We start from the raw sequence: 17,653 nt of genomic DNA on the forward strand, positions 1-17,653 counted from the left end.
GTTTTGCGATTGTGCTCGATACAATCGATCACTTACGAGTTGCTCAGCTAACAGTTGTTTTCGGCCGCGCAGAATCCGTAAGGTTGTATGCGGTTGCTCGGGAGTTCAAGTTCCCACCCCTTGGGGCGGGATATATCGGATAATTTAATCTTTCCGGTCTGTGGCGGTGTTTGGTCGGATGAATGATCGGTGAATCGAACTCGAACAGAACGAGTTAATTAGGCATCGATTTCCTGGGAGGTTACGAAAAAAGAGATAGAATTGGGAAGCTCAGAGAAGCACACAGTGAGCATGAGGCACAATTATTGGGCTAAGCTGGGGGAAAAGATTGTAAAGGGAGCGCAGTAGTAGCGTTGGTAGGTAGAAGTCGCTACCTCGTAACCGTACAGCATCCAACACCGCCGTCTTGAGATGATACGAAAGGGAAATTGATTCTTTCCGCTGTTTTCTGTTTGTAGCTCTACCTCAAGTTCTTGAGGTATCGCGCCCGTGACGAATGCGATTATTTTTTTTTTCGCCCCTATAGAAGGCCTGCTCTGTCTGTCTGGTCCGATTTATAAACGCGTCTTAAAGACGCCGTGGAGTGGCGTACAAGTGGGTTTTTGTTCCGCAATCGAAATGTAGATTTTTCAAGAATTTTTATGTTCTCTTCCTGCTTCTCCCTTCATCTTTCAAGCAGTTTCTGCGCTGTTCTTAACAGGTGAAAATTGGCTAATGGGCGATGTGGTTCGTGCCATGGCAAATTTCGGAAAAAGCCTCTCCAGAGGAAAACCAGATAAACAAACAGAATTAACAATCGTTTGAAGAGGAGTAAATTTACGCATTACAGAGGGGAAGGAACCCCGATAGACAAACAAACAGACCAAATTATGTGCGCTCTGATGCTTAGGTTTAAATTGTGCTAAAGCGCTGGGAATATTTTCCGGACATTGAAATGAACGCCAAACAAAAATCCACTCTTGTTGACTAGTTCTTGCGTGTGTAAAGAGAGGTATATGCACTATATTCGGGAAGCAGTGAGTACTGTCAGTATTGTTCCCCTTGGCGTTACGAATAGGCTCACGATCGCGAGCTGTGCTATTGGTCTGAAATTATGGATTCTAGACCGAGCGCAGAAAAGGAAGTGCCCGATCATTAGGGAAGCAAATTTAGGCGCTGAATGTTTGCGCATATTCTTCCTACTGCTTCATCCAAAAAGAAGGTTTTATCCGGGTGAAAGGAATAGAAAACGCATTAATAATCAAATTAGACTTGAGTGATCTTGCTGTTGGAGTCTTAGAGTTTACCTAATACAGTTAGCTCGAATTGCTGGATCTACCTTGGGAAACAAGAAGCCTAGCTATTCTAATAGCACTCCGGACAATGACAGACTTAAGCTTGTCGAAGTTCCCATCAAGTTTGTAGTGATTCTGTGAAGTCATCTCCGAAACGGTGTATGCAAGTATGGCTTCGGGAACAGTTGCTTGATCTTGGACGACCTAACACTTGAGTAAACACAAGGCTAAGCATGTTTTTTTTTATGGGATGGAATTCATGTTTGTCCTGTCTGTCAACGGGGTTCATTCATAAGCGGAGCATCATTAGATGATTTCTCGTACTGGAGTTTCTTTCTTCCAGTGTCACTGGTCGCCGGGAAAGAAACAGGTTCCCATCCGTGTGGTACCGTGGGCGTATCCGCTGCCATTAAAGTCGTATAAGTTCTGATAAGACTAATTTAATAACCTCTTCAAGATGCCGGCTATTCTGTTCCTCCTGTTCCGATAGAATGTGGGGCACCTTTTTTTCGTTTTGTTGTATCAGTAAAACTTAAAAATAATGAAATTAAATTATGTTGATCCAATATCTGGTTGTGTAGAACGTTGGAGGGATGTTCACAGCGATAGAGTGTCCATTTTAATTTAAAGGGTCTCTTTAATTTTGTTTCCACATCATGTTCGAGCAAGACATTGGGTAAGGATAAAACAAATCTCGAATAGAGGTTAGGATATAGCTGCGGGAAGGCAGAACAGAGAGGTACATTAGAACTTGATCTAGTTTTTTGTTGTTGTTGTTTACGTTCCTCTTTGAAAACTGTCTGGTGAAGAAGTGAAGTTTCCTTTTTTATTTGCCTGCCTTCCATCCCAGGACGCACAACACACTCATCAGGGATCCGGGACCTGCTCTTTCTTTACCGCATGCGTGAGACGATCGTAAATTATGATCGGCGACCTTTTTTGTGTTTCGTTTTTTTTTATCCTTCCAAGAGTAAGTGTGTTAGACGTTGCCTACATAGAAATCGATCTGATACAGAATTAAGGTTGGGCAGTAGAATAAAATGAAGTAAAATAAAATGTGCCGACCCACGCGACCCGATAATGACCCCGTCGGAGTTTGTGTGTGCGAAGGTCGTGGTTTGCGACGCGTTTCCGGGGCGGCATTCTTGGCTGGGCGGCTGCTGTTTAGTCCAGGTCAGGGTTTTATTCTGTTGTCTTGCTCGCTTTCTGTTAGTCTCTCAGAGGACCGTGTGAGTTGTGCAATGTAAATTATCGCCCTGTTATTGCTTCCACTTCTCACCCTTAAAGACGACGAGACCGGTGATTTGACCGATTGGGGAAGATTTTCTTTTGTGTAAAGAATGATCGGGAAATGATGGGATGGTCGACGCCTACTCTCCAAACTTGGAAGGCCTAATAACAAATCGATCTGGTTGAGAACAGAATGCTTTAAAGTGTTGTTGATGCGAAGAAAAGTTTGATCATCCACTGAGGGTAATGGACGAATCAGTCACTCTTAAATGTCACGACTCGAGCGCATTTGACAATTTGATTAAGTTAGGGAGAATTGGAACTAGATGCCGTAGGAGACGGAGACAGCGATGTGTAAATTGAATATCTCAATTTGGTTTGACAGTGAGAAATCTTCCACCAATTGACTGCAATTGACATCAATTGCGCTTGCGGATCTCCGTTCGCCCCGGTACTGTGAAGATCCAGAAATTCTAGGTCTAGCAGGAAGAGACATTCGCATACTAGAGTCATTCGCGCACAGCGATTCAGAAGTATGTCCAAAGGGCGAGAAAGCACTGTGTTTTGTGCTACAGCTGGTTGCGAGTTGATGAGTTCCAGCATATAACACAGAAATTACTTGACGTTTTCAGCAAAAATAAACACTCAGCACGCGTCATCTGAGCCCAGACATCAAGGTCTGGTCGTTACAGTCACGATCATTAGCAGCCAGGGGGCACATGCATGTACGTCTTCGTATCACGTACGTTTCGATTTGATGATCAAGCGAACACTTTGCTTCCTGTAGCCCTATTTGGTAAATGTTCTTCGACCTGGAATAATGGCGCACGCGGAAAGTTCAGTTGCAGGTTTTATTCGATAAAGCGTACTCGAGTTTTGATTGTGTCTCACGTCCAGGAAGATTAACTCGGGCATAAAGCAAGAGGTTCCTTTGTTTCTTTGGAATCGATTATCTTGGGTTTTTCCTGAGGTGTTAGTTACCGTCGTAATGTTCTATCGTTCTAGCTTTCTATATACACCTCATCATACATAAATCATCTCATCTTTCGCCCGAGACACAATAACCATAACCATAAAATGACTCATAATTCAATCACTTAGATGTGGTTCGTGTAGGTGGTTGCGATGCTGTTCAGAATGGTGAAAGAATCACACAGCCAAAACATTCATCAATATCTGTAAAATCGTTTAAAAGCGTAAAAAAGTGGGCTGTTAAACATCACCATAAGGTGTCGATATGATCGTCTTTGTCAAAATGTTAGAGAATTGCCCGCAAATGGAAAGCACTGTTGCGGTACAGTGAGTAATGGCTTTCGTTTAAAATTGAACCAGAGGCAAGAGATGGACAGCAGATTTTCGTTCCAACACTTAAAACTCCACAATCGGAATTCATTCTTGACTGGAGGAGTTCTGTCTTCATTTTATGGTTAGGAAGAAGTGAAAACAACAACCACACACTGGAGACAACTGAAGAACATTCTTCATATGCGTGGTGGCCACCAGAGATCACTTGAGGAACACATTCCTTTTCGCCAGCTCTACTGGGTCTCGCGCTTCCAAAACAATCGACTCATTATGTCGACACTTGGATGAATTATTCAAACGCTTTCGTCACGCGGTCTCGCGTTCCTGCCTCGCCGCTGCTGGCGATGTTTCACAGACAATCTTCCTTCCACGCTTGTTCACATTATTCTTTTCCTCCAGAACTGATTGAAACCGAGTCTGATATTTGCATACGAAATGGGGATTACGAGAAGGAGACAGTGGAGAAAACCCCCTCGGGACGTGACTCTCGGAGATTATCAAACCTTGGTTCATGCTTAGCTGCGTTTGCCTCAGTGGTCAAGGGAAGGAATGCGTTCTAGGAAACCCCTTCAGCATATGGCTGACTGAAACAGTGTTTCGAAATATTAAATTGCATTCCTGTTGCGAAAAAGCCTTGTTAAGATCTCCCGGACAGAGCATGCTACCCGTGTCTGCGAGTTCCGGTCTACCACTGTTGCTTGTCTGTGGGGCGGGCAGCAAATTAAATGACAGCGTAAATCCACCCGTACTACATGACACGCAACGCTGCAATATTGCGCTCTGAACCATGACGCGCTTCTTTCTGCTGATGATCGGCAGACTCACCCCGAACACCACGAAGTCCACGATGACACTCGAGACGCGCTTCAGGTGGCAAAATCTGTACGCCAATAACTTCTACGTCTTCCGCTGTCGAGAATCACCGGCGACAGGTGGAACATTCCAACACTATCCCGGCGATATGGAGACACAATGGTGAGCGTTGGGTGGGTTGAAGCGGCCGTTTCTCTATTTTATTGCCCTCGCCTCGTTTGGGGTTGGGCGCGCCCGCTTTTGATCGTCCTTATTGAGCGTTGCGTAAGCTTCTGTACACGGTGACGGTCCAACGGCTTGACCTGTGCATGATATCCAATTTCGAAACCTGCTCGATTCTGTGTTCCGGTCTGTACCGTAATGTTTTGGTAGGCAGGGAATAGCAGCACACACACACAAACATACACATTCCATTTTGCAACATTACTCTTTTTCTAATTGTCTTAGTCAACAGCTTAAACATAGTTCGCGTTAGTAGGGGATAGCGCTAGCGTGTGATGTTTCGAAGCGCAGCAAACAAAGCACGGTTTATGTAGGAGGGAGAGTAATACCGTTATCGAGAGTTACTGTCGCCCTGTGTCAATTAATGTTCCAAGTCAAATGGTTTGCGTCATTCCCAAGGCGTCAGGGTAACTCACCAATGTCTCTAGGTAATCAACGGTGAGAAGAATGCAAAGAATGTACACTATTGAAGCGAGTTTTTTGTATTCTACTCGTAAACGACTATTGACATTCTTTCGATCTTTTGAGTCGTTCGATTCGTCCGCAATTTCCGATCGTGTCAATAGTGAATGCTTTGTTTGTTGAGACCGCAATGCTCTAGGTCTCATAAGTCTTCCGCATCGTTTTGTCCGTGCCGAGCATTTCATGTGAGTGTGATGCCTCTAAAGAAGGGACAAATTGCTCACAAATAAAGATGTACGATTCCGGTTCGTTGTTATGTGCCACCGCCGTAGCAGTTTAATATTTGAATTGCTTCAATGAGGAGTTGAACTGTTTGTGCGAGGTTGTTTATGTGTGAAGCCTTCCATCAGCCGCTAATGGAAAAAAGCAAGTTAGAATGTAAACACGGCGTCGCTCTCATTCTCGACCTAAGTGACTACGTGTAATGCACTGCGTCTGATGAAAGTAATATGGTAGCTGATCTTTCTCGTGTAGTTCTCGTTCATCTATGTGCTTTGTTCTGCATGCATATGGGGTCAGGGCGCAATTATTAAGAGTTGGCCGATTCGCGATCATCGCCACCACTAGAGTGCGCGGTTGGAGAGATATTAATGGGACGGCTACTGACGGCGACGCCTACATAAGACTTAGGAGACTTTGGGTTGGTAAGGTCGTTGTCCTTATATTTGTACGCGGTGTTTTTTTTCGCAAAACAACACACACAAAAACTAGCGTTGGCGCCAGACACTAAGCTCCGGCAGAAAATGAAGAAATTCTGGAACAGTGGTCTTTCTGGAGCACACAACTCTTTGGAAGCGGGTTCCGTTTTGAAGTGGGACCGGTTGGAATGGTGAGTTGTTTATTCGCTTTCCAGTGATGATCGTGTGTGTGTCTAGATCGGTTTGAGATGAAGAATTTATCTTTTGCTCGGCAAAATATCACAAAGAAACAGGATTGTTTTTGAGGAATCAACATCACTCAGTAATTTCTCGATGTTTAAAGGTAGGAGAACAAGCGGCAGGGCTTTCATATGGTGCTGCTCACTACTCGCTAGAAACGGTAATTAAAATTAAGCGGTGACCATGTCAACGGCTTAGTTCCTCTTCCCTTGAGGTAACGCCAACACATCGCCAAAGTCGGCAACGGTTAGAATACAAAGATGGCCGCCGTTTAGATCGGGGGACAACTCCCCACTTCCAAAACGTGGGGGACAACTGGACATCGTATAAATACCCACCGACGCAAATCGCATTCGCGCGTTGTGGCTGATCAGCTGAAACGCCCCGGGAACTGGGAACTAGGCCACAGGGATAACTTACAAACACTACACAGCCAAGCCGGGAATTAACTTGCATCTTTTTGGCTAAATTCTACCCCGAGGCTAGCCGCAACGTTCTCACACCCCGGTGGCGTAGGTTGACGGGTGACTATTTTTAATTTTATTTGAAGGCAAACCGAAACCGTGACGCTACCATAATGAGATTATTCAATTCCACCCCGATATGGGTTGTTGCATGTGGTGTTGCGGTAGCCACTAAAAAAAAAAAGGGGGAACCTATATAACGTGGTGTGCCTGCTATACGGTAATTTATACCTGTTTTCCTTTTGCTGCAGCACTGGGTAGAACGATGTCATAAAATTCTCGTTGCTGCACACAGCAGCGTTTTTGTTTTGCAATTCTTGTGTGCGGTTTTTTTACAAACAGATAGAGAGAAAGAGAGAAGGAGACGGTACAATGTACAAGCTGAGCTGCAGTGAGTGGTTGCATATTTATGAAGTGCACAAGTGCGCCATGTGCGCACTCCTAACCCCGGTTGCAACACTATCTAGAACATCTCGGAAGCACTGTGCCATGATGTGTGTCTGACTTGCTCAGAGCTCTGGTAACTGATACTATTGCAGTTGTGCGCGCGCGAGAGATGCACTGGATGGCAGGTTTCGTTCCACCATACCATACACGTCACTGAACACAGAACAGACCACTTGTGTTCTATTCTCATCCGCTCGCGCATCTGAACACTGCTCTGATACGGTTCCGATACACACCACCACACATGTTCCCTGACAGAAACCCGTCTATCGGAATGAGGGATCAGACATCGTTCACACCGGGAGGTGAAGATATCCGTTGGAGAGCAAAGGGGACGATGGGTCCGGAGTGTGTGTGACTTTATTTATTTACTGCTCCACTGAGGTATGAGAGTGGGATGCATGAGAAGTGTGATTCGTTACTTCATGATATGCATTACATTATGCTGATCTTTGAACAGACTCCGCCGCCTAGTTATCCGTCCGGGAAGTTTTGGGAAGTCACTGCTCACTCTAGCCGTGTGTGATGCAGCCGTGTCTATCTACTGTTTGAGATTCTTCACCCAAAGAGGGACATAATATTATCATATCACAAATTACTCTCCATTATACACATGAGACCACCCGTATGTAGAGATATAAGAAGGAAAGAGTGAGAGCAATCGTAGAATGGATAAGAGTAACGATGATCCGTCCATGATGCAGGCACATGGACATCGAGCGACCACACACTGATGGATGAAGGAAGTCTTCAAGATGTAAACATAATCAGTACCATTTCCGTAGTAGATGTTTTTTTTCTTCTTTTGAGATCGTTCTTACACAATAGTGGCAATTGTGGCACAGATCGTCTATTTGCCTTTTTTAGCCCGTTAGTGTCACTTGTGGAGATGATCTCTTTGAGGGATCATGAAGATCTCTGTGGACGTTCGGGAAGACTGTTTGCTGCGCACTCACTACTTGCCAACTTGTTTACCGCCATAGGGATCATTGGTGATAAGTAACGCAGTTCCTTTTTTACGTCGGGTTTTGTATAAATAAAGTTGATGAATTCTTCCGGGAAGGATTAACTTCCTGTGTGCAATCTAGGCTGGAGTGCAAAACGGTACCTCATACAACTTGATATGCTTTATTTATCATTAAGGCTCACCAATATGGTCAATCCGCTTTGTTTGCAACTGCAAAAATGGAGATCTTGCTTGAGCATAATGGAGGAATCCATTCTACGTAGGAATGGTTACACAGTTACACACCGAGCTGGGCTAATGATCGTAAATCGTTTCATCGACGATTAAATCAGACCGATTATGTACCGGCTCTCTGATAAGGCAAAAGGTCTCAACTCCGAGAAACGTATGGTTTTCCAACATCAGTCATATGGTTTCAGGGTAAACCACATGCACACAATGACTGACCAACCGTACACGAACATGGCCATCATCATATCGTGGTGGATCCATACGCACATGATATGATGCCATAAACGGCTCGTAATTGTTGTCGATGGTCTGTGTCGAAGGGTTTAAGGAAGACTAAAGAGGCAGTACGAAGGGTTACACGCAATATGAAACATGTTGCTCGTCTCCACATGTAGCAAAAGAGGTTGGCTATGGCGTAAGAGAGATGAAGCTAACCACATACGCTGGTCGTGTATTGCAAACAACAACATATCGTGTCGTTGAAGGATGGTGTTTCTAGGAAGGTAGGCTGAAGCTGCCGGCAATGCTCGAAGCTCCAAAGAAGGGACAAACAGAGTGTGTTGTGCAAATTCATAAGAAGCAGGAAGAAAAAAGTGCGTGCTGCAGTGCGTTGTGGTGATAGAGCTGATGATACAATATTCCCAAATGGAGGTGGTGGTGAAGAGTCGGCTTTTCATATTAGTGGTTACCACAGTACGTCAGTATAGAGGCCTTTTGTCATCACAAGCCTTCTAGCATTTGTCCACCGGTGTATGCACCATAACCGTTCGGGGAAGAAGACGGTTTGTTTACGTTTTTTTTTTCTCTTCATCAAACCATGGAACCAAAGTTCCATAATAAGAGAGGCAATGGCTCGAAAGATCGTGTGGTAGTGTTAGTCGCCTATGCATTTGTAATGCAAGTTGGGATGCACCACGATGGGGTTGGCAAAGAACCGGTTGATGGATAGGTTGTCTTACAGACCTTACAAAGATCATCGTCAACGCACACGTTGCTCGTGCTCGGCTCGTCCAACTTGCTCTGGACCGCAATAAGTCTTGCCGGAGAGCAGGCAAGACACTTTTTGGCGCGTTCTGTCCCGGTGTATTTACGCGCGAGTTAAACACGTTTTCCTACTTTCGTCTTCGCACCATCACCTCCCGTGTTGAAGAAGTTGACTTTCTGGTAAGCCGGTTTTCTTCTCCATGGGGCGGCTTGTTTGCTGACCCGTTTATGTACTCGCGTACCACCAAGTTTAAGGTCTCTTTGTTTGTGTGTACTGTACAGACATACATACACCACCGGCGGGATGCAACTCGTGGCCTGCCAGACGAAGTAAGTCAAAAAAAAAAAAAACGGTATCGGTGTGTTGTGGTTCTATGTACACTTCGGATAAGGTTTATGCTTTAAAAGAAGAAGCCCCGTTACACACGTTTCTAGCTGCAGAGCATAGAACTAACTGCAACGATAGGCCGCCCGTTTCCGGACGTTTATTTGTGACTGTACGTGATTGACACGAGAACCAGCAACGAAGAACTTTCCGGTTGGAACAAGAGCAATATTTGAACCGCGATTGAAACCCGAGGACACAAAAGCTATTGGGAATTGCACTTAATTCTTCAATGTAGTCCAAAGAATTAACTCTATCGTTCACTTAGTGATTGACCATAGATCGACAGTTTAATTGGTAAATTCGATCGAGTAATTGCACCAACTCACAAAGAAACCATACGCGCATACACCTTGAAACACAGAAATTCTGATTCTGATGTCTCGGAAGTGAAAAAACAAAAGGATCTTGACTCCAGCTTGGTAAGCATCGATCGTAGTCCCGTCGAAGGGAAAGCGTCGTCGTCTTAACCAGAAAACAGGAAAAAATCCCCAGACACCACATCAAATCGATTGATCGTGTATCGATTTGTGTATGTTTGGGTGTAGTTTACTTCCACGGCAAGTTTCTATTTCTCTTCATGCACTTCCCTTCTAACATGGCGGCGCACGTGATGCAGCTGTTGCATGCCGGGAAAAGAATCAAAAGGATCACACAAATCTTCAACGCTGTGAGGGCTATTCTCGTCTGTTATAAAGTCGCTCGCCCCTTGTGTGCTGCACCTTAACTCGCGTGTGCAGCACAAGAATAGACAGAAAGAGCATGATTGAAGAGAAGAAAAATAAAACAAAAAAGTTAGATCCATCACAAATAGACATGATTGAGTCCAATTGCAGCATTGTGTTTTTTTTGTCTCGAGAAGGCGACGATGGACGATTCTCCTATGGTTCCCTTTATGGTTCCCTTGCTCGAAGAACTTTCCAAAGAATCAACGAAACCAAGCAAACATGATGCTGTGCAGCCAGTGGTGAAGAAGAATTCAATGGCGGGAGTTTCGGAAATTGGAAGTAGAACCTTTATAATCATCATCCTGCCTTCATGATTGATGCTCGTTCGAATTCTGGCATCGAGCCGGTGGCGGGCCCGATTTCGATGCTCAGCGCTTCATTAGCGATGAATGGGATGTCTGAAATGAAGTGTTAATGCGCTATAAAATTAGATTAGATTACAGACGACGCAGCGAGTGCACTGGTGCTCTTTGGGGTCGACACGATCATGATCGTAAAGTTTCACCAGACGAGTATATTGGGGATAAGTTTGTACCTTTTTATATCCCTAAAATGTCTAGATAGAAGTAAATGTTTTAAAATAAACCACTTTTAGTGATAAATGATAAAAAATGAAGACGATTTTTTTTACACGATCACAGTTTTTTTAAAGATAATCGGCGACTCTCTCTCGTCGATAATGATACGTAACGAAACTTCCCAGCATGACAAACTTTCTCCACGAAAAATATTTATACATCATCAAACACATGTGAAGCACAGATAACGTCGCAGATTCGCTACTCAAAAAAAAAACATCCCATCAAAAGCTGAAGCTGTTTAGGTACGATTTGTTCCACGGGCTAAACTTCCGGGTCACGCACTAACGAATGACACACCACCTCCACCACCGGTGGGTGATCACTGTAGCCTCCGGAAATTAAACCTTCAAACCTTCCATCCCTCAATGGTGATGAAGCTCATTTTGTAATGAGTGTAAGCGTAACGTTGTTCTTTTTTTTGTTGGTTCATCTACCGGTTTGTTGATACTTTTGGAACGTGCAAGTGAATGGGTTGTACACGCTTTCAAGAGCCTTTTAATTTGAGGTTAAGCTTTTCGGGTGCGCGATTTTTGGTGGATCGCAGCAACGTGTACATCATTCCCCGAAGCGTTTTATACGGGTCACACTTTTACGTCCTGCTTCCGTACTGCTTCCTCGGCAATATTTCGTCGGATGCGCCCTGAAAGACTCAAAAACAATTGCCCAATAATTAGGCCAACCGTTCAAAGCGTCCATTTACTCGCGTTTGAAGTTTTTCGTGGTGTTGATTGATCGATCCCGCTTATAGCTTTCTATCTGATCATGCACAAAGTTTATAAGAGCCTTTATAAAGAGATTTTGAGGCAAATGGAGATCACACAATATCATTTTGAAATTTTTGAAATTAGCGCACATTTAAATTTGTGATCATTTTGTACTAACATACTATTTTTCTGTTCTTTCCTATCTTTCTCCAGGACTCTAGCAATGGGATGATAAATCTGGCGGAGGTCGGAGGTCCACCACCTCACATTAACGGCGGGCCAGCGGCAGGCTTGCCACACATGATGCCAACACCGGTAGTTGCCGGTGCCGGTATCGCCATGATGGGTCAACATCATCAACAACAACAGCAACAGCAGCAACAGTCTCATCCACAACAGCGTCTGGTTGGTGGGGCTCCCCATCAATTGCCCCCATCGGGCATGCATCATCCTCATGGGCCACCTCCACCACCACCAGGGGTCGGAATGGGTGGGCCACCACCGCCACATCATCTAGCACCGGGTGTCGGTGGTACTGGTGCACCCCAGAATCGTACTTCGGCACGCGAACGGACCATGCATGCCGTTGAGTACTACAAAAGTAACGTTCGACGGGCGCGTGTTGAGGCGGGTCTGGCACGGAATTCGCTTCACGAGCGATACTCCTACGTCCAGCGACAGATGGCAACGATGGGCAATGGGAATGGTGTGATCGGGACCAAACTTTCCCCTCACGGACACACCGATCATCTCTATCGAAGCAATTCGAGCCTGGAGCTAATACACGACCACAGTAGTGCTGGTGGCATACCGGATCACCTTCATCCAGGCGGGGGAACGAATCTAAGGCGCGAGTACGGTAGCCACGGTTCAATCGATGTGATCTCATCCGACCGGCATCCACATCACCATCATCACCATCCGGGTCAGGGTGCAACTCCGAGTGCAGGTGAAAGCTTCCTTACGATGCTACAAGAGTACCAACCGTTTGGGCTGGATGGGTCCTCACTACTGTACTCGCTAAACAAACATCACACAGGGCATGGACATGCCAATGGAGGAACGGCTGGAGCTACGAATCCAATCACCCTTACCGGTGATGATGTGGTCGATCGAGGCGGCAACTCAAGTCCAAAGTTGAGAAATAAGTTCCACCGGCTATGGGGTTCAAGTAACGGAGCTGGTGCGGCGGGAAGTAATGGTTCTGCCAATGGAAAACAATCGCGACAAGGGACAAATGGAGGTCCTGCCACCACAACTGCCTCACTCGATGATAGCCAGCTGTGTGCTGCATTGAACGCGAGTACGACCTCTACCACAACAACGGTATCTTCGGCGGATATTGAGGAACGACAGAGACGACGAGCTTTTGCTCATTTTGACTGTCGTTCGTTGACGGCGAATTTGGGATATGCGGCGAAATTGCGAGGTTTTCTTTTGGAGCGCCGCCGTAATACTACTACAGGAGCTTCAGCAGCGGCAACGTATGGAACACGGTCATCTACACCCGATGGAGAGAGTGTAGACGAAGACTATGGTGATGGTCAACAGAACGAACTGTTGGAGAACTGTCCCTTCTTCCGAAATGAGATTGGCGGCGAGGAGGAGCGTGAAGTTAGCCTAACAAGAATGGCATCTTCAACGACGACAACCTCCGGTGGAGCTGGAAGCGGACAGCAACGGCGAGCTATTCACCGACCAGCACTTGCGTACGGTGTGTCTGTGTTGGAATGTGGCGCTAACGATACTTTGTGGAAAGGCTACACCTGCCCGTACCAGAAAGGACCTCGTCCAATCGAACAGATAGATAACGGTGCACTCTACTACCGACAGCACTTCTTCGGTCAAGATCACCAAAACTGGTTCGGTATGGACGAGCATCTCGGGCCGGTGGCAATCTCGATCAAGAAAGAAAAGATCAACCCAACGCCAGTGCAAACACTCGCACTACACGGCTCAGACGTAGCGCCAACGACGACGCATCCAGCCGAACAGTACCTGTACCGGTTGATTGTGCGCACCTCGGAGCTGCTAACGTTGCGCGGTTCGGTTATCGAGGACTCGATCCCGAATGCACGCGGTGCCGGTAAGCACGCCAATACCAAAGAGATTCTGGAGTACGTTGCGCCGGAAGTACAAATAGGATGCTTGCGATTGGCCGTCAGCACGCCCCAGTGTGAGCAACAGTTGTTGAAGCTGGACGAGCAAGGACTCACCAACAAGTACAAGGTGGGCATCCTGTACTGCCGGGCTGGGCAATCCTCCGAGGAGGATATGTACAACAACGAGGAGGCAGGTCCGGCGTTTAACGAGTTCCTCGATACCATCGGACGGCGGGTGCGGTTGAAAGGCTTCGAGCACTATAAGGCTGGGTTGGACAATAAGACGGACTCGACAGGGACGCATTCGCTGTATGCGACACATCAAGACTGTGAGGTGATGTTTCACGTGTCGACGATGCTACCATTCACTCCGAACAATCGGCAACAGTTGCTCCGCAAGCGTCACATCGGTAATGACATCGTAACGATCGTGTTCCAGGAACCGGGCGCACTTCCGTTCACACCGAAAAACATCCGCAGCCAGTTCCAGCACGTGTTTGTGATTGTGCGTGCGGTTAATCCTTGCAGCGATCATACCCAGTACCGGGTGGCAGTATCACGCTCGAAGGATGTGCCGGTGTTTGGTCCGCCTGTGAAGGCTGGTTCGCATTACCCGCGTGGAAAGCAGTTTGCTGACTTTTTGCTTTCGAAGGTGATTAATGCAGAAAATGCGGCACATCGATCGGTAAAGTTTGCAATGATGGCAATTCGAACGCGCCAAGAGTACCTTAAAGATTTGGCTACCAACTACAGCACGGCAACGGTGGTTGAAACGGGGCAACGGTTTTCAATCTTCCCGAGCAAAAAACGCGAACGTCCAACAAAGCCACGCTTCTCTGGCGATCTTTCACAACGGGGTGCTTTCTGTTGGCAGGTGGTACTGCATGATAGTGGCCAATCGACACATGTGGATTGTTTCTTGGGCATCTCAGCGGAAACTTTCGTACTGATTGAGGAGTGTACGCGACAAATTATCTTTGTAACGCCGTGCCGTGCCATTCTCGGATGGTCGACGAGCCAGAATGCACTGCGTGTATACTACCATCAGGGTGAGTGTGTGACGCTTAATATGCGCGATACGGGCGATCGCGACGAGCAGCTAGAGGTGATCGAACGGTTGCGTGCCGTGACGAATGGGTGTGGTGCGCTTGAGCTTAGCCTGCGACGAAATCCGATGGGACAGCTAGGATTCCACGTGCAGCCGGACGGTGTAGTGACGCAGGTGGAAATTTCGGGCCAAGCATGGGCCGCTGGACTGCGACAGGGATATCGTTTGGTGGAAATATGCAAGGTTGCTGTAGCCACGCTGTCACACGATCAGATGGTTGATCTGCTGAAGACTTCCGCACAGGTTACGGTGACGGTGATTGAGTCGTTTGCAGACTTTACTCCGAGACGTGGATGTACGCTGCAGAACTGTCGCTTTAATTCGATCAACTACGAAAGCGAATACGACAATATGCTACTGGATGGTGGCAGTAATAAGAATGCTACTAGCGGACAAAGTGGGGGCAACAATAGTACCAGCAGCAGCAAGAAAGTGATCCCAGGTGGTCAACTTCAATCGTCTGCCAGTCATCGACGTCGCTATGAGCGCAACTTTTCTCCACCGCGATCGAGCAATAGTTCGGGATATGGAACGGGAAGTAGTAGTCGATCGTTTACGGCAGCAGTCGGTGCTACTGGTCAGCAGGTAGCTGCAGTAGCTCAGCCGAACGGGCCTGATATGGGCACACTGACGTCATCTTCCAGTGGACACTCGTCGAACGATGAGCGTTGGTACGATGTGCTTGATCCACCGCAAGAAGCATCCACCATAATGGTGGGTCCTTCTTCGGTCGCTTCCGATCCGAGTGTTAACTACCATCATCCAAAGCTGACCGCTTCGAGCAATTCGCTTCCACTGGCTGGGTCCAGTCCACGGCCACTTTCTCTGCACAATGACAGTAGTGGACAGTCACCGTCACGCAGCAACGGAGGCGGAGGTCAAGCATCGTCGGGTCAATCGGTAGGACGCGATAATTCAGCCAACATTGCGATGTTGAAGCGGCTCATCATAGCTGATTCGGCGAATGGAGCTGTAGAAGGAAACGGAGCACTACAACAGCAACATAACCATGCGGAACCTTTGTATAGTAGTTCGTTGAAGAATCTTTCCAATCATCACCTGCTGATGACTGCCGGTGCTGGTAGTAATCACACGGAAGAGGATGATCTTTCGCGACACAACTCACCACAGTTACGCCGTTCAGCTACGACAACAAATATATATGGAATCAATGGCAAGAAAGCGAACGGTGGTGTAGCAACTTGCTCGGGTAGTAGTGCATCGAGCAGCCGGAACAATAGTCCACGTCCGAATGGAACTGGAGAAACGGCAAAGCTACGCAGTGGAGCTGCATTGAAAGGTGGAGCACAACATCATCCGCAGCGGAATAGTGTAAACTACACGACCGGAAGTACACTGCAGGAAGATCTGATGAAGTTGATTAATCCGGACTATATTGCAAACGATGATAACTTCAACTCGGGCGGCATGGAGCGTATGCAGAAAGGACATCACAATAGTCATAGTCTTGGGAACATTGCCAGTCTGGCTGGTGGATTGAAACCGATACCGCAGAAGAGTCGCTCACGGGAGGGCGTTAATCTTGGCTCTAATCAGCAGCTTTCGGCCGCAAATGGAAACGGACTTAAGTTGGCTAATGGCGGTGGTGGAGGAGGCGGTGGTTCGAACAGTCCAAGTAATGGTGGTGGTGAGGAAGATGTCATCTTTACAACCGCTCGTCCAGCGACGGTCATTTCGTCGACTACATCCAATAGCTCCAGTCCGGCTAGTGAGCTGCTTGGAAAGCATCATATGAATGAGGATCATTTGAAGATGTCACCTAGCAGGAAGCAGCAACAGCAGCAGTTTGTTAATGGCGGTATCTTGAAGAATGGTGGAGGGAAAATTCCACTGCCGGACATGAAGGAGATGGATTGGAGCAGTCTGGTGGACACCGCAACCAAAGCAATGACACAAGTGAGTAATGTGGTGCATGCTTTGTTGTTTTTTTTTTTTTGGTTGAATGAATACTAACTTTTTTATTTTGTTTCATTGTAGTTATCGGAGTCTGTGGCCAAATCGCAACATCCAGGAAGCAATGTGTATTATGATGATATCAGCCAGGTGTTGAACGGAGTGCATAATCAGCATCAACTGCAGCAGCAGCAACAGCAGCAAACAGCCCACAATGGCACCATGAATGGTGGTGGTGGTCCAGTTAATGGAGGTGCTGGTGGATGTAGCAGTGTTAGCGGTACCGGTAGCAGCATTGGCAGTGGAGCGGATCTATCCTCCTCAACACCGAGTTCGGCTTCTCCAGTTTCCACCGGTAGTAGTAATGCCGCCCAGCAGCAAGTTCTAATGGCCCTGCAGAACAGTTCTAGCTTGCCGGAGCTTCAATCCCAGGTGACGCAGCTTTCCGATCGAGTACTGCGCGAACAACGGCGCCGACGTTCGCTCGAACATGCCGTACGACGATTGACGGAAGAAAACAGACGTCTGCAGGATGAAAGCCAGGCAGCGGTGCAGCAGTTGCGTCGGTTTACTGAATGGTTTTTCCAAACGATCGATCGACAATCGTAAATGTGGGATACAACTCTCCCAAAAACGTGACACATACATACCTGTCGTGTCTTCCAAAGCGTGATCATCTTATAAAGGGAAGGATGCTAAATTAAGGAAGAGAAACAATGACATTCGTTTTTTTTTATAAATGACCAAAAATTATGTACATAAAGCGTGTTGTTAGTGTGCGCAAACAAATGTAACATTCATATATATTAAAGCACAGATACACACATCCCTTAATCTATGTTACTTAGGACAGG

At 46.7% G+C, this 17,653-nt stretch overlaps 1 protein-coding gene across 2 annotated transcripts in view; it reads left to right on the forward strand.

The window, feature by feature from the left end:
* LOC126563769 (signal-induced proliferation-associated 1-like protein 1) overlaps positions 1 to 17,408 on the forward strand; it is a 79,240-nt gene extending 61,832 nt beyond the window's left edge. For both annotated transcript variants that reach the window (XM_050220494.1, XM_050220496.1), the window contains 2 exons: positions 11,889 to 16,802; positions 16,884 to 17,408. In XM_050220494.1, coding sequence (XP_050076451.1) covers positions 11,889 to 16,802; positions 16,884 to 17,408 — 5,439 coding nt within the window. The remainder of the gene's footprint in view (positions 1 to 11,888; positions 16,803 to 16,883) is intronic.
* The last annotated feature ends 245 nt before the right edge of the window (positions 17,409 to 17,653 follow it).

Source organism: Anopheles maculipalpis, chromosome 3RL (assembly GCF_943734695.1).
Source record: "Anopheles maculipalpis chromosome 3RL, idAnoMacuDA_375_x, whole genome shotgun sequence".
Classification (NCBI taxonomy): Eukaryota; Metazoa; Arthropoda; class Insecta; order Diptera; family Culicidae; genus Anopheles; species Anopheles maculipalpis.